Consider the following 23,478-nt stretch of genomic DNA (forward strand, 5'->3'; position numbering starts at 1 on the left):
ATCAAGCGAGAAGTCCACCCATTGAAATCTGTAGATGAAGACCTCACACAGTTCGCAGGCAGTAAGATATTTACAAAATTAGATGCAACATCTGGATTTTGGCAAATACCACTATCAGAAGAATCCCGGGAATACACAACATTCCTCACATCCTTTGGACGGTTCTGTATGAAGAGACTGCCTTTTGGTATTTCGTCAGCCTCTGAAGTCTTCCAGCGCACCATGACAGAAATACTGAAATACTCCACAATCAACAAGGCGTAGTGTGCCACATTGATGATATCATCATCCATGTTTTAGAACAAGCCACTCACGACAAGCGGGTGCGAAACACAATGTTTTTGTTTTTAAGGGTTTTACAGTGCTTGCAACACATTAAGGTTATATCAGCGCCAGTAAAAAGGAAGAAAATGGGATAGTAAAAAGTTCTAGAATTATAATTAAAGCACAAAAGAAAAGGTAAGATAAAGGGAATTGGTTAAAATAGGGAACAGATGTAGATGAAACTTCTTCAAGACGCAGGTCTCACATTAAATGAAAAATGCTCCTTCTCCAAGACCTCATTGAAATCATCATCGATGATTCAGGGGTCAGAGTCGACCCAGACAAAGTCAATACCATAACAAATTTCCTACCACCTTAAAATGTTGCAGAATTACAGAGATTTCTCAGCATGGTGAACCAGATGACAAAGTTTGCTCCTGGATTAGCAGCCATGACAACCCCACTATGCTCACTCCTCAAGAAAGATCGCGAATGGATTTGGGAGGACTCCCAGGAAAATGCTTTCAAAACCATAAAGCAAAAACTGACCACTGCCCCGGTGCTAGCACACTATTCTCCAAAAGTGAAAACAATCATTGCGACTGATACATCAAAAGAAGGAATCGGAGCAGTCCTCATCCAGGTCCAGATAGATGGTTCCAGAAAACCGGTGAGCTACATATCTCGCACCTTGACCGAAACTGAACAGAGGAATGCAGTCATCGAATTGGAAGCCCTAGATGCAATATGGGCATCTGAAAGACTCAGCGAATATGTTCAAGGTCTTCAGTACACTATAGAGACTGACCACAAACCCCTTGTGCCCTCTTAATGTCTAAAGAGCTCTCTAAACTACTCCCACGTATTGTACGGTTTCGCCTTCGACTTGCAACATTTGACCCTGAAGCCATTCATGTCTCAGGGGAAGACCAAATTATTGCTGATACTCTTTCCTGAGCACCAACAAGAGTGCCTCGGTAGCAGACGTCTAACAGAAATGCTCAAGCCATGGGAGAACAAACTTTTAATCCACTCCCAGCAAGTTCTCACAAAATGACGGAAATCATAAGTCATCAAAAGGTTGATCCAGTGATTGCAGAGGTCCGACAGTTTTGTAGCACCGGCTGGCCAGGTTATATGACTGCCAACACACTTCTAAAACAATATTGGCTAAATCAACAATGCTTCACGATCATAAATGATCTCCTTCTTTTCAATGACAGAATTGTCATTCCATGAGACCTAAGAATGGACACTCTAAATCGCCTTCACGAAAATCATCTTGGCATTACCAAATGCAAAGCCCTTGCCCAGAGCGCTGTCTGGTGGCCCAACATTTCCAGTGAAATAGAAGACATGATTAAAATGTGTACAGTTTGCGCTAAACTGAGAATGGATGTAAGGGAACCACTTCTTTCTTCCTCTTTTCCAGATCGACCATGGTCAAGAGTGGCTGCAGATTTGTTCTATCTCAAAGGCAAGACGTATCTGACTGTAACAGACTACTACTCCAGATGGCCTGAAATAAGAATTCTAGAAGAGCAGTCTAGTTCATGTGTGGTCAACAAATTCAAGTCCATCTTAGCAACGCATGGCATACCTGATGTCATTGTCTCAGACATTGGTCCTCAATTTTCAAACTCACAATTCCAGAAATTTGCACACGACTATGAATTCACGCATATAACAAGCTCACCACGATATCCTCAACGCAACGGCATGATCGAGAGAGCAATCCAAACCCTGAAGAACATGTTGAAAAAGGCTGATGTTCCCTACATTACATTATCGAATTACAGAGCAACCCCTCTCTTCAACGAATTCTCACCAAGTGAGCTTTTGATGGGAAGACGACTACAGACAAAGTTGCCCAAAAATTGCATCCACAACTATTGGACCAAGGTGTGCTCAGAGAAAGAGAGAATTGTTTTATTTTTGTTTTTAAGGGTTTTACGGCGCTTGCAACACATTTTGGTTATATCAGCGCCAGTAAAAAGGAAGAAAATGGGATAGTAAAAAGTTCTAGAATTACAATTAAAGCACCCAAGAAAAAGTAAGACATAGGGGAACTGGGAACAAATAGGGATCAGATGTAGATTCCAAGAGCATACCAACAATGCACCTAGTTTGAGATCACCTTTAAGTCTCATCCAGACACAAGCACAAAATCCAACAAAGAGGAATACATTCAAATGCCTACATTATACATTAAAAATAACAATAATACATTACAGAGAGATGATTTACAAGGAAAAGAATATCATCTCCCAAAACAATAACTATGCATTTGACTATTTCCCTCCCATCTAGGACTCCGGCCAGGGCCAGGACAAAACCAAGTAATCTCATGCCAAGACAAAGACAGAAAGCATGTTGGAAAACAGATATAAGGGGATAGAAGACACAGTATGTACCCCCCTGCCCACTATGGGAGGTCAGGATCCCTACCCAGAAAGAGAGAATAGACACAGGGAAAATATGTGTAGACAATACAACACGTCACATCGCCAGAAAATCTTTTTTGTTTGTTTGTTGCTTTAGGTCTCTTCCAACACAATTGAGGTTATATGAGAGACCGCTGAAACAAAAAAACAAGCAATCTAACAAAAATAGTACAAATGTAAATCAAAATCATAACCTAAAGATATCATAAGCTAAATTATAAATAACCAAGAACAAACAGGCAGGAGATTTACAGAAAAAAAAATATCCCCTGTCAAAAATACAATCACAAACCAAAGAAGCAGGATAGGTTAGTAAAGAGAAGAAGAAACGACATCACTATCGGATCGTACACCCATGCGAACATCATAGGTATATGATTCAAGGGTGATGCTCCCATCCAACCACCCGGCCAGAAAATCTCAACTAGGACTTCACCCTGGAGACGAGGTACTCATCAAAGACATGGGACAAAATGCAAAGGTTATCAGGCAACACCCCAACCAAAGATCACACATCCTTCAGCCTGAAAACAACAACCTGCCCATTCGTAGAAATATCAAATCTCTTGTACCCACCGCATCCTCCAATACTCAAGGCGACCAAGGACTTGAGCAAGATCCTCAAATCCCACCAGTTCAAACAGCTGGTGAGCCCTCACCTGGACTTCCACCGCAACTATCGTCCCCCCAAGCTGACACCCACACTAGCAGCTTTAGGAGAACTATCAAGCCACCAAAGAGGCTTGATTTGTAAAGCAAAACAAACAATTTAAGGACATCTCACAGGCGACGAGATGGTCCTCAATTATTTTTTAAAATATTTTTTTTTCTCTTTCGTTCATCTTCTTTTTGCTATGGACATCTCACAGGAGCTGAGATGGTCCTCATTTTTTTCTCTCGTTCATCTTCCATTGATTTGGAATTCGTGATCTCATAGCTTCAGGTTCACAAATAACATGATGTACATTAACAACATAGGATAAATGATAGGGACTTTACAAAACAGTTAGGAACTTTACACAAGTGGCAGGGATTTTTCGGAATTGATTAAGAACTTTTTCGTGATCGTCAGGGATAGAAGTTTGTTTTGTTTGTTTTTAAGGGTTTTACGGCGCTTGCAACACATTTAGGTTATATCAGCGCCAGTAAAAAGGAAGAAAATGGGATAGTAAAAAGTTATAGAATTACAATAAAAGCACCCAAGAAAAAGTAAGACATAGGGGAACTGGGAACAAATAGGGATCAGATGTAGATTCCAAGAGCAGACCACCAATGCACTTAGTTTGAGATCACCTAAAAGTCTCATCCAGACACAAGCACAGGTCCCATCTAAGAGGAATACACTCAAATGTTTACCAATCATTTAATATAATATGTAAACTCAACATAATACAATGCATAACAGAGAGATGATTTACAAGGAAAAAAATATCATCTCCCAAAACTATAACTATACATTCGACTGTTTCCCTCCCAGCCAAGGAGCTCCGGCAAGGATCAGGACAAAACTAAGTAATCTCATTCCAAGACAATGACAGGAAACAATTGGGAAACGGGTATGGGGGGATAGAAGACACAGCATGTACCTCCCTGCCCACTATGGGAGGTCAGGATCCCCACCCAGCAGGGATAGAAGGATAATAGGGAACAGCACCTCCAAAAGGGGGGAGATGTGGCATAATATCAACATGAAAGATAACTCTTGAGAACGGGACGAAATAACATCCTGAAAGGGAAACCACTCTATCAGAAGAACTAACAGGTAAGCTAACACTGCAGGTCAAAAGACCCCGCACAGCAAATAATTATTTTTTTCTTTTCTATATATCTAACCTCAATTTGTTGTTATTATAAAAAAAAATTATTTTGGCCAACAAAAACAAAAACAGTGGATCTATTAAAGAAAGCTGACTGCACTAGCACTGAAAGCCAAATAAAAAGAAGAAGATGGTGTTGGCTGGGTCATGTAGTCAGAATGGAAAAAGGGTCGCTTCCCAAGACAGCCCTGTACTGGACAGCGGACGGGAAGAGAAAGCGGGGAAGACCCAAAGAAACCTGGCAAAGGGCCATGGAGAAAGAATTAAAGGAAGCAGGCCTGTCCTGGAATACAAAGCACTTTACTAGGGGTCCCTGACCAACAGCAACATGTAACATGTAGAACGGGACATGATGCCTGTTAGACTATATTGCATTATTTTCTGACAATGCTGTTAACACCAGGTACTCATTTTACACCTGAGTACAGTGAAAGAATGTGAGTAAAGAGTCTTTTTCAAGGACTCAACTATGCGCCAAACAAGACTCGAACCCAGGACCTTCTGATCCGAAAGTGAGTGTCAAACCCCTAGACTATATAGCCGTTATGTGGAAATAATCATACATAGAACAGAGAAATCATATTATAATAAGCTATTCTCTTTAAATCAGCAGATATCAGAAATGATAAAACCTTAACAGCTCAGATGATTTTATTATTTATACATGTTGAATGGCAATCAATAGATAAATATACATGTTTGTATGAATATATATATATATATATATATATATATATATATATATATATATAATATATATATATATATATATATATATATTATATATATATATATATATATATATATAATACTCAAAATATGATACAAAATTTCCCAAATTTAATGTATACATTTTCAGTGAGTTGTGGTTTAGTTTAAATAAATTACAAATAAGGATTTACTCGTGAATCACTTGATCAAGAGCAAGACTTTTAAAAAATGTTTTTAATGCTCTGAAGGATTTCGTGTTTTTTTATTTTTCTATTTAAAAAAAAAAAAAAGAATGCAACAGGTGCTTTTAACTCTATTTTTAAAAACCTAATCAAACGGACTCATGTAACAAAATATTTCGTTGCAAACCAGCGGAGGAAAAAAAAATCCAATCTTCATAACAAATATTGACAATCATTGTGGTTAAATTGAAATGAGATTTGAAAACATATGTTACTACACTTATTTTGGGACACAATCTGCTATGATGGCCAAGTGAATGAACCATTACACATTGCAATATGGGTTATCTGGGTTCGAATGCCATTTCAAAGCATTTTTGTTTTGTTTGTTTTTAAGGGTTTTACGGTGCTTACAACACATTATGGTCAGCGTCAGTAAAAAGGTTCGAGAATTACAGTTAAATTCAAGAAAAGGTGAAACAAAGAGGAATTTGTTTAAAAGGCAACAGATGAAGATTCCAAGAGCACACTATCAAAGTACTTAACTTAAGATCACCTAAGTCTCATCCAGACACAAGCACAGGTCACCACTGAGAGGAACACACTCAAATGTTTACAACTCATATATAATGTGTAAACAAAACATTATACAATGCATATCAGAGAGATGATTTACAAGACCAAAAATATTATCTCCCAAAACTCTTACTATACATTTGACTTTTTCCCTACCAGCTAGGGTATCCGGCCAGAACAAAACCAAGTAATCTCATCCAAAGACAAAGACAGAAAGCATGTTGGAAAACAGATATAGGGGGATAGAAGACGCAGTATGTGCCTCCCTGCCCAAAATGGGAGGTCAGGAACCCCACCCAGAAAGCATTTTTGTCTACTTAGGCAAGGAAATCAACTTTAAATTAACTGATGATGGCCAGCTCTTCCTTCTGACTACATATACTTGTATGATAGTTTTTATCCCATTTTAGATTGCCTGAGCAATTAAGTATAATTGTGATCAAAACTGTACTATGTCGGGGTCAATCCGACACATTAAATTAAATTTTAATCTCAAGTTAAAATTAAATACCATCGTTGAAGCTAGTGAGTTTTGTTTCTTAAACATTAAAAAAAATAAACAAAAAAAAAACCCCTGACATTTTCTAGCTTTCATCATTTTGAATTTAAACTTAAATTATATATCATGCCATAAAACGACAAATAAATACCAAAACAACATGTATTTTCATTAACTCTGGATATGCCAATAACTATAACAATTATCTCTAATGTTCGTAATTTATAATGCATCATATACACTTATTATAAATAAATGGGAAATGATAAGCATAGTCGAAAATGAAAAATTGGACAGAGCATTACATTCAAAGTATTAACCTGGGGATACATTCGCACTGCTACATTATTTTGAAAATTAGATGCAAAATGATTCAATACAAGCTCTCTATCAAAGAATTGGGTGCTGGGCTCAAGACTTAAGACGCATCGAGTCATTGTCAGCACCTTCCTTTTTCCTTGAGCGAGAGATAGAGCCCTTATATCGTTCACTTTGCGGCTGATGCCTTGGTTTTAATTCGAGATAGTCCCAAAAGACAAAGTTCCCCTTGAGACGATTAACAAAGTTAATTTTATTTAATTTCTGTTTATCTGCTTAGTCTCTCACTCTCACATCCCTTTCATGCAGCAATAAAACAAAAACGTCCATGAGTTCCACATCCATGGCAAACCTGACCAGAATCCAATAATATATATCTTTGGTTGAAACTTCTTGATTTTCAACATTAAAAAAAAAAAAACCCATAAACCCACCATTAATATTCAGTTCAGCGTTTGTCGAATAATCGAAAAAAAAGAAAGAAGAAGAAAAAAATGAAAGGCATTAATCAATGATAATTGTTCTGTATTTATAAAACATTGAAATACAGTGCGAGCCATGAGAATGATTCTTGCGAACATTCCGATATACATGAACATATATATATATACAATATAAAACCCATTGGTTTTATGCCCCGTTATAATGTCTAGTCTCATACCATTCTCCAGGCTTATGGCCTTCTAATCTGCATCAAGTTGATGTCACAGAATCATTGTTACATAATCATTTCCACTAATCCAAAAATAAAAAACGAAAAAAAACCACAAAAAAAACAACACAAACACACTCTTACTCAAAAGCTAAAATTTTAACCCCCCGCCCCCCCTCCCCCACACACACACACACATACAATAAAAGAGCAATAAAAAGACAAGCCCTAAGGGGTGTATAAATACCCCTCTAATATAATTTTCAAAAAAGTATGACATTTGCTATTACCTCTTTTTAAATACAATAATACCAATTTTTACAAACAATGTAAAGCAAATTAAAACTTCTCTAATCTTAAAAAGGAAATTGTGTTGACTGAAGATTATGCCATACAGTAGGATGCGGATAACTCCAGCTCTAAGGGCCTAAAAGACTAACATGCTACCAGATATAAGCTATAAAAATTAAAGAAACAAACCTCAATCCACTCACAAATTTCAGAAATATACCTTATCTAAGCTAGATGTTTATAATAATATTAAACACCTTGAAATTCATCTGCAAATTAAGTCCTATATTTTTGTTTTATCTCACTGACAATAATATTGAGACAAGTCAATATAAGTCAGTTCTTTTCGTCTGTTTTTAATTTTTTATTTTTATATTTTAAAAATTAGATGGTGCCTGATAGCCTTTTAGATCATAAATCCAATAGGAAAATGGAAGTTAAAATGGGATAGTCAAACCATGACAAATTTTAATTCTCAATATTTTATGGAGTTTATGGTAGATTTTTATAAATCTTTCACAGTTTGCATTCACTTAACAAGCACCCGAGCAAAATCAAACCAATAGTGACCTGATTAAAAATAAGAACAAAGTAGATTCCATAAGCAATTTATCCTTGTGTCTTGTGGAAAAAAAATAAAGACTAAACAACAAAAGCCCTGTCCTGTCACCCCTCAACTTCCCTGTTGTTCGTTTGTTTTTCAGGGTTTTATAGCGCTTGCAATACATTTAGGTCAAATCAGCACCAGTAAGAAGGAAGGAAATTCGATAGTAAAAGCATTCTAGATGTACAATTAAAAAGACTTGAGGAACAAGTGAGACATAGGGGAAATGGTCCAGATAGGGAACAGATGTAGATTCTAAGAGCACACTATCAGTGTACTTAGTGTGAGATCACCTAAAAGTCTCACTCAGACATCAGCACAAGATCCCGCTAAGAGGAATACACTCATATGTCTACAAATCTATGTTTTAAAAAAAAAACCCCAAAAATACATAATAAAGAAATTATTTTTTTTACAAGGAAAAAAAATATCATCTTCCAAAAATATAACTACATTCGACTGTTTCCCTCCCAGCCAAGGACAGGACAAAACTAAGTAATCTCATTCCAAGACAAAGACAGCAATCAATTGGAAAACATATATAGGGGGATAGAACACACAGTAAGTACCTCCCTGTCCACAATGGGAGGTCGGGAACCCCACCCAGTCAACTCCCTTGAAATTGAAAAAAAAGGACACACTCGAGTCTGTCAGACAAAATAATGTGTATCAAAACTTTGCCATTAGAATGAATGATCATCAGTACCTGTATGCAAGGTCTTAAAACTCGGTTCCTGTTATCTAAAGAATTTAAAAACTTATCCTTATAAGACTGTTTTTTTGTTTATTTACGTTGACAGCTGATGAAAAGATTTTCAGCTTTCCTGTAAAACCAGGGCTTTCCACTATATGGAGTTTTGCTATTGCAAGTCATGTACAAAATACCATAATATAATTAATAGAAATTCTATGCCCTGAGGGGATCTTAAACTCAAAGCTATCTTGAGTGAATGAAAATTTTTAGGCGACAATAAAAGAACCTTTGACAATCTATGTAAACCAACATTATGGCTATGATTCACAATTCCACAAGACAGGATCTATCCGTCTTTTTTAAATGAGCTTATGAGAACTTTTAAAACTTTGACATCATATCAGCCCTGAATAAAAAGAAGACAGTAATAAATACAGATAACAGAGTTACAAGATATAATAGATATACAATTTATCAATGCATATAAGACTCTTAGGATAAAGGACTTGCTCACAAAAAAACCAAAAAAAACCCCAAAAAGATAGAAAGAAAGAAAGAAATAGAAAGAGATACATTTGTGTTTAGTTTGAGACTACATAATGGTCTCAACTAGATGCCTGCATTTCAACGGAGAGAAAGTGACTACTGGCTGCTAGAAGCTACAGACTGCAAAAAGTATTTTAAGATAAATGAATAACAGCCTATTGAACAAGTTAAAATGAGGACAGTACCATCGTACATATTTTTAAAAAGAACACAAAGACATCCTTCTTTCAAAATGTTTCCCATTACTGACAATTGACGTATGTAAAAGTTTTAAAAAATTGTTATGTGAAACAAGGGCAAACTAATAAGTATGTCATTTAATATCGCAAATACAAACAGAATTCATTTGTTTTTTTTTAAAGTCATGATAAAACATCTTACAAATCCTACAATGTCTCAATTCATTAAAAGGTGGGTATATAATTCTCTTAATTCAGATCCAGGAGCTAATTGATTGCCTCTGAATAGGCCATGGAAACAAACCGAAAAGAAACATGTTTTGTTTACAAAATGAACACTTGTTAGCAGTCAAACACGCTCATTGTTGATAACTATAATACGATTCTTCATATGATTTTTGTAAATAAAAAAGATCAACGCATACAGTAATAATCAATTCATAAGAAGGCTTTGGTCGTCTTCATCAGCTGCCTCATCACACATTTCATCTTCATTACCATTCTCCAAAGTTCTGTTACTGCAATCTGGATTATCACCATTAATAGTGTCCTCAGAATTGTTTCTATTGGAGTCAGGACTCTTCATTTTCCCAGTCCACATGGTATGTAACTCTCCTCGTTTAAAGGCAACAGCAAATGTAGGGATGAGGGTGGCGGGCACAAGATAAAAAAGAGCAGGCTGACCGGATTCCATGAAGACCAAAGCAACGAGACATCCAGCCATTCCAACGAGGTACCCAAGGGAAGATGTGATGAGGTAAACAATCTTGGATTTCATATGGACATCAAAGTTGGCATTGTAAACCACTAACAAGCCTGGCAAAATGACATCTCCAAAACCTAGGATGGAGAATGGGCGGCCAGTACAGATACTGGCTGGGTGGTGGTTAAGGAGGGGAATAATGAATACCAATGGTACCATTTCACGGTGGTGACCTTTGCCTCCAGTTGCAACGTCCACCATGATGCTCTCACCATTTTTGGTTAAGAGTGGGGTGATGAACACAAAGAAAACATCATAAAAAAATAGGAGAACCATAATGAGGGTAATTATCTTGAGGCTTGGAAGACGTAAAGCTTGAAGGAGGGAGATGCAGAACGAAACACCCAAGATGTCTTGGAAAATCCAGGCATAACTTTCATGGCGTTGGACAAACCAGAAGATTCCAACAGAAAAACATAACATGAAAAGCAACAAACTTGTTATCCTTACCTGAAAGTGAGTAAAAAAAAAAAAACAAATTAAAAATAATTACACTCCAGCAGTTTCCTCTAACTCCTCGGGACATGTAAAAACGTCAGAGAAAACTGTAGTTCCAGGAAACTTGATGGGGAAGGGGTGGGGTGGGGGGCAGTGTGGCCCAGCAGTTTGGAGTTTGCACTGGAAAGATACCTAGTCCGAATATCCATAGCGCTATGTGACCTTCAGCAAGCCACCTCACCCTAGCTCAATTTGCAGCACTGCACTGCACTGCGACTGACAGGGGGTCCCGATAGCTCAGTTGGTAGAGCACTTGCTTCACACACAAAGGGACTGAGATCGATCCCGGGTGCTGTCAAGATTTATTCCTGACCCCTCTGTCCACGCAGCGGTGAATGGGTAGCTGAGTCTGTTAGATTTGTCGGAAAGTACTTTGCGATAGACTAGCATCCTACCCAAAGGATAGCAAGCAATTGCTATTGTCCGTTTCGTGCTCTAGAAAACGAGATAAACTCCAGCTCCATGGGTCGAGTGACTTTGAAGGACTACTTTTACTTTACTGCGGCTGACACCTTGGTCATTTCAGTCTTCCCTTGTAACAGACTAAGAAGACAAATTTCCGCTTGAGGATGAAAAAAGGGAACTTTATTATTTATTTACTTTATTGATATATTCAGGGATATGACTTTATATGCACATTACAAGCTGTTTGTGTGTGTGTATGTGTGTGAGTGTGGGGTGGTGGTGGTTGCTGTACCACGACATTCGTTTACCGTCGTAGTTGTAGCCAACCATTAGCACATTATGGCACATGGCATTGAAATTAGAACGAATGGGGAAATTATAAGAATAAGTAGAGAGTAGAGAAATGTTGGTTATACCAAACGGCAATGGAGTGAGTGAGTGGCCATGTGCTTGTGTCTGCATGTTTATAGACACACCTACAGTGTAGATTGATACACACGATAAACACATATGTAACCATCAATGTAACAGTAAGTCATCAGTGGTTGAAATCATTGAGCGTATTAAAGATACCTTTATTAAAAAATTTTTTTACATTGGCTGAGTGAAAGTAGCTCGTGTGACTATATGCTTCTTGCCTGATTCTGCAAAGCAACTCATGATCATATTTTTATCAATTATTTTGCCCGTTTGTCTGTACAGACAAAAACATCATTGACAAAATCATGTTTACTGAATAACTTGATTTGTTTATTTGACTAGTTAACTCACTCAACCCTAACACCGACTATATCCGTAGTTTATCCGGGTTACTTTTACCCCATGTCTATTTATTACATTTTTACGAGACAAACAAATCATAGGCGTAGTATCAAAGCTAATGTTTTTAACTTTTACATGTTAATGGTAGATGAATAAAACTATCTATGTACATGCTCATTTTAAATATATTTTGTTCCAATTTTGAAAGCAGCAAAAATCTCTAGGATTGAGTGAGTTAAAGCACTTAAATAGTCTTGGCTAGCAAATTTGGCATGCTTATAAGCAGGGTCCATTTGGATGAGCATGCTTAAAAAATTGCAAATTCTGTCTTCATGGCCGGGGCCTACTTTAAGTTATTGCCAGACCATGCTTATAACAGGAGACCACAGTAGTAAAAGTAGTAAAAGTTGTAGTAATAGTTGTTGTATTAGTAGCAGCAGTAGTAGTAGTAGTAGTAGAATTAATAAAAGTAGTAGTAATAGTAGTCATAGTAGTAGTAGTAGTATTAGTATTAGTAGTAGTAGTATTAGCAGTAGTAGTAGTAGTAGTAGTAGTATTAGTATTAGTAGTAGTAGTATTAGTAGTAGTAGTAGTTGTAGTTGTAGTAGTTGTATTTTGGGTAGTAGTAATTTAATAATTTAATTAAGGTCTTGCGGTATGACACTCACCATCGGATTGGAAGGTCCTGAGTTCGAGCCTTGCTCTGAGCGAGCCCTTGGAAAGACTCTTTACTCACATTTTCTCACTGTAATCAGGTGTAAAATGAGTACCTGGCCGTTTACAATATTATCTCTGTCGGAAAAATTTGTAATATCACCTCACTGGCATCATGTCTAGTCCTTTATAAAATGCTTTGAGCACATTTAGTGGATATTGTGCTTTAAAAAAGCTCGTTATTGAAGAAGAAGAAGAAGAAGAAGAAGAAGAAGAAGAAGAAGAAGAAGAAGAAGAAGAAGAAGAAGAAGAAGAAGAAGAAGAAGAAGAAGAAAAAGAGTAAGCAGAAGAGGAAGAAGAATGAGGAGGAGGAGGAGGAGGAGGAGAGGAGGTAGTTGTGAGGAAGAAGATGAAGAGATAATCATTTGATTTTGCTTTATAAAAATATCAAAATTACATACCTTTTCCTTGATGCACAACATGCACCTCTGTGGTATATGATGATCGAATGGTAAGAGCCTTGACCAAAATGGTACCAGGCAAGTGAACAGTCCATGGGATCCTGCTATACAGAATATCACAATGAAGAAAAACACGGCATAGTCATAGAAAAAGTAGAGGAGGAGAAGAATTGCGATGAGAAATACAACCCAGAAAAGAACAAGTATTGGTGTAATTTCAATGACTTGGTCTGGACTTGAGCTGCCTCTTCTTGATGATGAAATTTGTTGGACATCTGGATTTTGAGAGTCATTTTGACCAATATTATATCTTTTTCTCTCAGAGTGAGCTGAAGCCAGAGCTCCTATAACAGTGATTAGCGTGGATCCAAACAAAATAATGACCATGTTTGGATCAAATTGTGAAGATTTTATGGCATATATCTTGACTCCAACTGGTGCTGGTAATTCTATAAGGTCCTGGTAATCCTCCCATGCTACACTGGCCACTGTTATATTAATTTCATTATAGTCTTTAGATTGATTCCCAACTGGAACAGGTAGATTTGTAGAATTTTTATAATCAATAATTAAAATAGACGAGGCATTTAAAGACTGAGCTAAATCTGCTTTTTTAGCAAAAGTGCAATCTCCTCTTGAAACAGCCACTGCTGTTCCTGATATGTTTTGAGCAGCACGATCGAAATCAGATGGAGAGCATCCTAGTTTATTTGATAAGTCAACCAGTGGGATTAAGTTTGCATCATCAGCTGTTGGTGGGATTTTGGAGAATCGGGGCTGATATGTGACGCAGAGTGTGTGTGACTGGGCGCCATGTTGATTGCTTTGACTCTCTGCATCCATCAAAGCCATATATCCTGCTGACACCTGTTAAAAGAAAAAAAAAAATATCAAAAACATTTAATGGTGATGATTCCTGCTGCAAGGTTTACTTTTTGAAAAAGTAAACTCAGAAATATTCTTTCTTTACCTTGATATGGTTACCAGATATGAGGTGTAAGCTATAACATTCATGTCACTGACATAAATAAGCATGAGAAAACTGAACTGATCTTGTGTCAAAGATATTTTTTTTTTATCGCCAATCTGCTCACTTAAAGGTAGAAGCAAATAAAAGTGGATGGGTCTCTTTAGCTCTGACAAATGTAAAGGACCTGGTCACTCTACTGAGAGCTGACAAAGGACTGAAGCTGACTTATAAAGCAATCTTTCTTTATTATTTGAGCTAAAACTAAGACAGGTTATCTTTATTATTGGTACTGATTGATAAATAGTACATTAACTATTCACAAAAAGATAATTGTTACCGATACATATGCCTTCCAAAAGCTCCTCGTGCTAAGGGAAACAACTCAAATATTCCCTCAACTAACGCTAAGAAAAAATAAAACCTTGTATCATTAACTAACCCAACAGGACAACAACAAAAAAAACACCCTAGCACCTTTACTAGGACTTATAACTAACATTAATAGAAAAAAAAATCCTCCGACTTCGAGCTAACCCTAATAGAAAAAAACCCAAACCCTATGACTGCTTTCAATACATCACAAAACAAAATGGCGATGGAAAACCAAAACAATGATCATATTAGGAAAGTTTAAACTTTCACTAATCTATCAAGGTTTGTTCTAGAGTTTTTAAAATGCTACTATATATTGACAAATTGAATAAATAAACGTATGACAAAAGATTCATGGTGAAAATACAAATTGAAAGAAATACAAGAACGAGCAGCTTTTGGAAGGCATACGCTTCGGACCGCTTCTGAAAAGCTTCAGACAGCTCTGAGGGGTTCCGGAGGGCTTGAGAATGCTTTAGATGACCTCCGGACGGCAATTAGTAGGACTGATTGAAAGAAATACCAGCACGAGGAGCTTTCGGAAGGCCTCCCCTTCGGACGGATTCTGGAAAGCTTCATACAGCTCTGAGGGCCTCCGGATGACTTGAGAATGCTTTATATGACCTCTGGACAGCAATTAGTAGGACCGATTGAAACAAATGCCAGCACAATGAGCATTTGGAAGGCGTCCCCATCGGACGGCTTCTGGAAAGCTTCGTACAGCTCTGAGATCCTTTGGATGGCTTGAGAATGCTTTAAATGACCTCTGGACGGCTTCCCTAGGCCTCCGGATGGCAATTAGTAGGACCCGACATTTGTCATCGCAGAGTGCGGGTAGCCAACCGGTGCTGTATTTATAGACCTATGGGCGGCGTAAGATACGGTCTGGTGAGAAGGATTAATGCTCAAACTGGCAAAGATCATAAGGTGCAAAAAGACCTTGGAGTTGTTCTCTTCAATCTTAGGGAAAAGACAATTCCACGTCGCGCTGGGAGATGCTACGAGTAAAGTTAGGAAATTGAAGAAAGGGGTCCCTCAGGGCTCAGTTCTAGCGCCAATGCTGTTTAATGTTTATATTAATGACGTGCCGAACACTTCATCCCTGAGGCTGCGACACGCAGACAACTGGGCACTCATTACTCAAGGTAAAGTGTGGACCCGTCTTGAGAATGTACTCAGCGAAGACGTCACCAGACTCAAATCCTACTTCCACCTATGCAGTGGCTGGCACACCCATAACTGAATGTCCTCGTTGGAGACCAGCTACTCACATATGAGCCGCATCCAAAATATTCAAGGGTGATGCTGGACCACAGCCTTACCTATCAGGTGCATCCCGAAGGAATTGCCTGGAAGATAGAGAAAGGCAACAGTCATCTGAGAAGCTGGCAGGATCAACTTGGGGCGCTAACCATGCGCTCCTGAGGACATCCACCTTGGCACTATACTATTCCACTGCGGAGTATTGCGCTCCAGTGTGGGGTAGAAGCAGGAACGTTGAGAAGGTAGATCAAGTTAAACTTCGCAAGTCGATGCACATCGTGTCCATCCCCCCGATGTCCGGAGGGAGACGATCACAGTAAACTGGCTTAATAAGATCAAAGAGAGAGGGAATGGGGATACCCCTCTCAAACGCATTGAGCCCCCCCCCCCCCTACCCCCCTGTTTAGAGCCGAAATAAGTCCCGGCAACCCTTGTACGCAGCTTCCCTGACTATGTACAGAGATGCATATACGAGATGGAAGTTGGTTTGGACAAATTCAATCCCTCGAGGGGGCAGGGACATACACTCCTCGAAACTAGGTGAGAAGTTGCCAGGCTTCTCCACCAGTAAGAGGAGACATTAGATGGTAGCGAATCGGCTTCGGTAGAGAACCTGGGTCACTGAAAAATCGCTTAATCAGTGGGGACTTTCCACCTGTGCAACATGTACCCGATGAGGGATAGAACCCGAAATCGCAGAGGATCTAGTTGAACGGTGTGTTGTGACGAAGCTTCAGACGGGTTTGCGATGGTGCACGAATGCCGTGAAGAATTTGCTGATTGGGTCGGTCGTCATATATAACATAATAGTGTGAGCACCATTAGAAGCTGCTGCCAACGTCAATGAGGACAACAGTGGATAGTAAGTATAAGTATCGGGAGGCCTTCTGAAAGCTCCTACGTCCCCAGTATTCTTGTTCTAGTAGGGGGTTTGGGAGGGGGGAAACTTTTTTTATAATGGTCTAGAAGAGGGTTTTGGAAGGGGGGGGGGGTGGGGGGGGAGACTTAAAAAAATAAAAATAATTTAAAGTTTCCCCCTTCCAAACCCTCTACTAGAACATTATAAAAAACAAGAATACTGAGGATGTAGGAGCTTTCGGAAGGCCTCCCTAAGTATCTTGTTCTAGACATATAATTGAAATTGTCATCCGACTCCAGTGACACTTTTACTTTTACTTACACTCATTGCTGACACTGTCGCCTTACTTACTGTCACTGAACTATACTGAACCGTAGACTAAGGATGGTGATTACCCAACTTACCGCAAAAGAACTGAACTGCCACAAATGGAAGAGGAAAGCAAAATGAAATCGGTAGACTGATGTTGAGCTCCCCATCTTGATATGTATGTACTTCGTCTTCGCCTCTTGTCTTCCCTTTGGTCGACGTTCCTTTTCTTGCTGACCTCACACTCACAGATGCTAAAATTTACATTACTCTCTGTATGAGAATATTATTGACAATTTAAAAATATTGTATATTGTTTCATCAATGTCACAATATTCCTTGACAAGATCATCATAGCTCGAAAAAAAAAGAGCGGTGTCGAATGTTTATTTTGGGATATTTCGTTTACTTTGGTTGCTGCCCACGAAGGAAGGCAGAAGACGAGCATGGGTCATAATCGATATCAGTACTTTTTTACGTGGACTTCTGACCTTTGAAGTATGTGAGAAATTTACCACACCGAATACCATACCTATTGCTTAGGAACCGTCAACATTAGCCCTACAACTTGTTTTTTTTTCTCCCTAAATAAGATTGAAACTAAAATATAATACGTCGCATATCAAGAAAAGGATAGGATGTGTCTGATGTCGAAGACCAATATCGCACACAGCAGAAATTGTCTCAATTTGTTTTTTCTTTTCATTTTAAAATTATTGGATTATACATTCATCCTATATAACTCCTGACACTTTTAACTTTTAAGTTTAAAAAAAAAGGTATAATAAAGGTTAATGTAGCTGAAGTTTATCCTGGTTTCTTTTATGTTAAAGTGTCAGCAACAATTGTGAATGAAACAGTACCGAGACAGGCCGATTTTTTTGGTATCTTCTTTATATCATTCTTTCTACTTTTTCTGGCACTGTTTCATACACACCTTTTCAGATATTTATCTTTCACCAATGCCTACACCCTAATTGTCACTAATCCATCAGATTTAGAAAATCTAGTCACCAAATCACAATACCACATAAGGATATAAACAGGTTTGTTTGTTTTATTTTATTTTATTTTTCTGTTTTTTTTTTGTTTGTTTTTTTTTTTTGTGCATAGACCCAACCAAAGAAAAATTTATTTTTTTAAAAATAAGATAAAGTCATCTGAACTCATGACAAACACTCTGGTACTCCATCAATTGAGTTCCCGGGACACTCTCCTCCTCTTAATTGCGAACCAAATGTTACACGCGTAGAGCAGATCTGTAAAAAAAACAAAAACAAAAATCTGTCTGTTACTTATACACACGCTAGTCTTTATCGTATTTCATTCTATCCGTTTTAAAATCTTTTCCAATACATTTTTCCATTAAATTATGACAAGTCTCTCAAACCGAGGGAGATTATAAAAGACACAAAAACACATACGATAACACAAATAAAAAAAAACCCAAACAAACAAACAAAACAAAAAACGACAAAAACACCAACAACAATTAAAAGTACAACGAGGTACTTAAAGCACGTGGTAATTAGTGGCGAATGCAAATAGTGAAGAGGACAAACAACTTCGTAATGGCTAGTTTGTTTGAAAAGGATTTGTTCATATCCGTTATAGTCCTTTAAATCACATGACCCAAATGATAAGTAGAAAATGACAGTAGGAAAGGCAAAAAGCAAACTAAAACTGTAATTTATTTTAATATATATCTGATAATTAATCTGTTAATATGATAATTTGACGTGTACGAATGGTCAACCTAGGGCCATCTCATCAACTCGTCGCGGCAAAATATTTAGAGTACGATTGAATTTTTGCATCTTTTACAAGAGTCACTTTATTTTACTATACATGTTATTGACTCAATTAGTCACCTCTAGATTTTGAATTTACCCGCCTGGTAGGAATTCTCAAGCGAAGCTTTGTCTCTGTCTTGAAACAGGTGCAAATAGAGAAATTAAGTTTTTTGTCAACGAATGATTTCCGACGTTCCGTGTCCTCGCCGTTCATGGTCATATTTTACAGATGGTAGTAGTCGTAGTAGTAGTAGCGTATGGCTACACCTCCAAATGTATTTCGTCAACCCAGCTTCTAAAGTCTTCCTCCGCCCTAAGGATCGTTTCGTAGCCACCTTCAAGTTTAGTGACTTGACAGTGGAGGACGATGAAATCGCTTGTCTCTGGGGCTGCCTGACATTCCTGGCAGGTATCACTGCTTCCAAGTTTCCATTTGCACATATTTGATGCAGTTCTGCCATGTCCAGTTAAGAGGCGGTTTGAGGAAATCTGGTATTTCCTGGCGTTATTGAATGCAGGCACTCTTTTGGTTGGATCTTTAATGATGTTTCCTCCTTTTGGTGTTTCCCTGTTCCACATTTCTCTCCAGTTTTCCTGCACACTGAAGTCTGAGATTTTTGTTAGGTGGAAAGGTCTTCTCGATTTAAGTCTAGTTGTTGAAGGTTCCCCCTTTACGATTGATTTTATGGGAGTGTTGTCTGTGGCTTCGTCAATTCTTGCATGCATCCTTTGATTAGCATATTGTCGTCTTAAACTTGGTGGTGCAATGCCGCTCTGTGTTGGGAGCCACTGAGTTGGAGTTGACTTGAGACATCCTGTTATAATTCTCATTGATTCTCTTAATCGGATGTCAATGCGATTTACATGTGGGCTCCTCATCCAAACAGGGGCACAGTATTCTCCCACACAATAGCACAGTGCTAAAGCAGACGTTCTCAGCACCTGTGGTGAGGCTCCCCAGGTGGTAGTTGCGAGTTTTCTCACCAGGCTGTTTCTTTTTGCGATTTTATTCGCGGCTCCTTCAATGTGTTTGCGATAGTTTAGTTGTCTGTCCAATGTAATGCAAAGGTATTTAGGATTGGGGTCTGAGGGTAGTATTGAATTACCGGCTGTGATCTTCAGTTCTTTTGTTGCCTCTCGATTATTCAAGTGGAAGTTTGTGGATACTGATTTGGTGGTATTCATTTTTAGGTACCATCTATAAAAAATATTGTTTCAGGTGGGTGGTGTCTTTGCTTAGAACCTCTTCAATCTCTTTCCAGTTTTTAGATTGATAGGCTAAGGCCCAGTCATCAGCGTATCCAAGTTTGAGTGCTTTGCAGTTTGGCATGTCGGAGATATAAACATTGAAGAAAGTTGGTGCCAAAACTGAACCTTGTGGTACCCCATTTTTAATTTTGCGTGTTTTGCTTTTGTTTTCTCCCAATATGACATGGAATTGTCTTGTGCCAGTCATGGTAGACAGCAGTTTGAGTGTCTTTCTACAAGGAATCGTTTTTGAGAGCTTTAACATCAGTCCGCCTGTCCAAACAGTATCGTTGGCTGCAGATAAGTCTATTAGGACTGCACCAGTCTTCTTTTTGTTCTCAAATCCTGCTTCAATGTATGAGGTCAGTGCAAGGACCTGTTCACTTGTGCTTCTTTGTGGTCTCAAGCCCGCTTGTTCTGGTGGTATGCAGGGATTTACTTATGGGGTGATTCGCTCTAATACGATTCTTTCCAGGAGCTTGTATAAGCAACAAAGTAGAGATATTGGTCTATAGCTGGATGGTTCAGTCATTGGTTTGCCTGGTTTTAATATGGCGATAACTTTGGCATGTTCGCAAATTTGTGGATATGTGTCTTTGTCCATGATGCCTGTCATAGTATTTGCCAGCCAGTCTATTGTTTCTGGTCCAAAGTTAGTGATCATGTCGGGGTATATTCCATCGATGCCAGCAGCTTTGCCATTTTTTATTTTCTTTATAGCTCCTTGCATTTCATTAATTGTTATTGGGATACTTAAAGACATGCTATGGTCAGGCAAAGTTTTCATGGTCTTTTGATATTCTTTTCTTGTTTCTTTTTCAAATTGATTATTTGGGATGTGTTGTCCCCGTTGTTTAATTTCTTTGGCAATTTCGTCAGCTGCAATCTGGGGTGCTGATTTTGTTTGAAGAGCTTCAGGGTTTAGCTTTTTGAGGGTTTGCCATGCATGGCGGCTGGAGTGACTGAGGTCAAAGTTTTCAACAGTTTCTACCCATCTCTCTTTTTGGCTTTCATGTAGTGTGTTTAGTAGTTCTTTTCCAACCTGTTCATCGTGTGTCTCCTCATATTTTTTCAGCAATTCTTTGCTTCGTTCATTCCAGCATGGGATGTATTGTTTTCTAAAACCCCTGGGTATGTTCTTCTTTGCGGAGGTTAGGACAAGTTTGTTAAATCTCCCTATATTCTCAATTTTTTTGGGGATCCTTTTGCAGGTTTTGTCAATTTCATCAGCGAAAGCTTTCCAATTTGCTTTTCGGAAATTTCACCTTGGTATGGGCAGGGTGTTCATGATTGGGATTTGGATTCCAGTTCTAACAAGGACTGGGCGATGTTGGCTGTGAGGAAAATCTCCCAGGATTTCTCTAGTTGACTTCATCGAATTTCCATTTGGGTCCTTTGTTACAAACAAGAGGTCTGGGGTATAGTCTTTGTACCAACGGAAGCATGCAAAAGTAATTGCTATTCTAAAACCAGGCAAGCCACCCACTGAACCACCCAGTTACAGACCAATATCCCTTCTATGTTGCTTAGACAAACTCTTAGAAAGAATCATACTGGAACGAATCACCCCATACATTGACCCACATATACCGCCCCAACAAGCAGGCTTCCGACCACAAAGGGGAACGACAGAACAGGTCCTCGCCTTGACCTCCTACATTGAGTCAGGCTTTGAACAAAAAAAAGAAGACAGGTGCAGTCCTGATTGACCTATCAGCTGCTTATGACACCGTTTGGACCTGTGGATTAATGTTAAAGCTGGCAAAAATGATTCCTTGCAGAAAGACTCTGAAGCTGCTATCAACCATGATTGGCACAAGACAATTTCATATTATGCTGGGGGGAGACAAAAGCAAAACAAGAAAGATAAAAAATGGAGTCCCACAAGGCTCAGTATTAGCACCAACACTTTTCAACGTATATATCAGCGACATGCCAAGCAGCCAATCACTAAAACCTGGCTATGCGGATGACTGGGCGTTGGCCTACCAATCAAACAACTGGAAAGAAATTGAAAAAGCTCTAAGTGAAGACACGACACAACTAAAAATCTTTTTTGACAAATGGTATCTCAGATTGAATACCTCCAAATTAGTATCTACCACATTTCATCTCAACAACAGAGAGGCCAAAAAATAAATCAACATAAATGCCAGACTGCCCTCTGACCACAACCCAAAATACCTAGGTGTCACATTGGACAGACAATTAAACTATCGCAATCATCTTGAAGGAAACGCAAACAAGATATCAAAAAGAAACTGTATCCTGAGGAAACTGGCAAGTACTAATTGGGGAGCCTCACAACAAGTACTCAGAACATCTGCTTTGGCACTTTGCTATAGCGTGGAAGAATACTGCGCTCCAGTCTAGATGAGGAGCCCACATGCAAAACTGATTGATGTCAAGCTAAGAGAATCAATGAGGATCATAACAGGATGCTCAAGTCAACCCCAACCCAATGGCTCCCAACACTAAGTGGCATAGCACCGCCTGAAATCAGAAGACAAGAATTAAACCAAAGAATGCATGCCAAAATTGAGGAGGTCACTGACAGGGTCCCATTGAAGGAGGTCCTAGAAGAAGCCCCAACAACGTCAAGACTGAAATCAAGGAAACGTGTTAAAACTTCAAGACAACATTTCAACGTGACAGAGGAATGGATGTCGATGTGGAACCAAAACAGCCCCAGGGGAGGCGACATCATACCCGACCCAACAAAAAGAACACCTGGGTTTCTCTGCAATAGCCGAAAATGCTGGGTCACCTCCAACCGCATTTTGACAGGACATGGCAGAATCGCAGCTAACATGCATAGATGGAATCTGAGAGAATCAGATGCATGCCGTCATTGCCAAGGAGGCCCTGAGACAATGGACCACATCGTCATCCACTGCCTAGTGACAAGCCTATCAGGAGGCTACGAGACAGCATATAAGCCAGGAAAAGGATTTGAAGAATGGATTGAAAAAATCAAAATAGAGGTGTAGCCATTCGATACTACTACCAACGGGCCGATCTTAGAGTTCCTTTGTCTTTGGGGTTGTAAATGTGTGTTTGGTCATTAAGGTTTGCCCATTGTGAGATCTCATTCCCTGGAGTGTCATTTTTGTTGTAACCCCATTCCGAATGGTGGCTGTTGAAGTCTCCCATGATTATGGATGGATGATTTATTTTGTCTTTAAGGTAAGAGGTCCAGTTAAGATTTTGTGGTTTGTATACATTAGTAATTTCAGTGTCACCAAAATTTAATAGTGATTCTTTGTGTGCCGTTGATTTCTGTGCTGCCTCCCAGGTCAGTGACTTGGGCTGCTGCTCTGGCACAAGTGATGATGCCATATTGC

The 23,478-nt window shown here is 38.7% G+C and overlaps 1 protein-coding gene across 1 annotated transcript; it reads right to left on the reverse strand.

Moving 5' to 3' along the window:
* Positions 1-8,042: 8,042 nt before the first annotated feature.
* LOC144973102 (signal peptide peptidase-like 2B) lies at positions 8,043-17,539 on the reverse strand. Its single transcript, XM_078915137.1, has 3 exons — positions 17,189-17,539; positions 13,321-14,187; positions 8,043-10,990 (listed from the first exon to the last, which is right to left on the reverse strand). The coding sequence occupies exons 1-3, from the start codon at positions 17,261-17,263 to the stop codon at positions 10,211-10,213; spliced, it is 1,722 nt and encodes a 573-aa protein (XP_078771263.1). The 5' UTR covers positions 17,264-17,539; the 3' UTR covers positions 8,043-10,210.
* Between the last annotated feature and the right edge of the window lie 5,939 nt (positions 17,540-23,478).

The sequence above is a fragment of the Berghia stephanieae genome, chromosome 5 (assembly GCF_034508935.2).
Source record: "Berghia stephanieae isolate SIO BIC M18660-M18661 chromosome 5, UCSD_Bste_1.3, whole genome shotgun sequence".
NCBI classification, from domain to species: Eukaryota; Metazoa; Mollusca; class Gastropoda; order Nudibranchia; family Aeolidiidae; genus Berghia; species Berghia stephanieae.

Excerpts from the sequence above, each read along its gene's own strand:
- LOC144973102 (XM_078915137.1), bottom strand. The coding sequence starts at position 17,263 with ATGGGGAGCTCAACATCAGTCTACCGATTTCATTTTGCTTTCCTCTTC. Across the intron at positions 14,188-17,188 it reads GGCAGTTCAGTTCTTTTGCG|GTGTCAGCAGGATATATGGC; the intron begins GTAAGTTGGGTA and ends TTCTTTTAACAG. Across the intron at positions 10,991-13,320 it reads TGTTGTGCATCAAGGAAAAG|GTAAGGATAACAAGTTTGTT; the intron begins GTATGTAATTTT and ends ACTCACTTTCAG.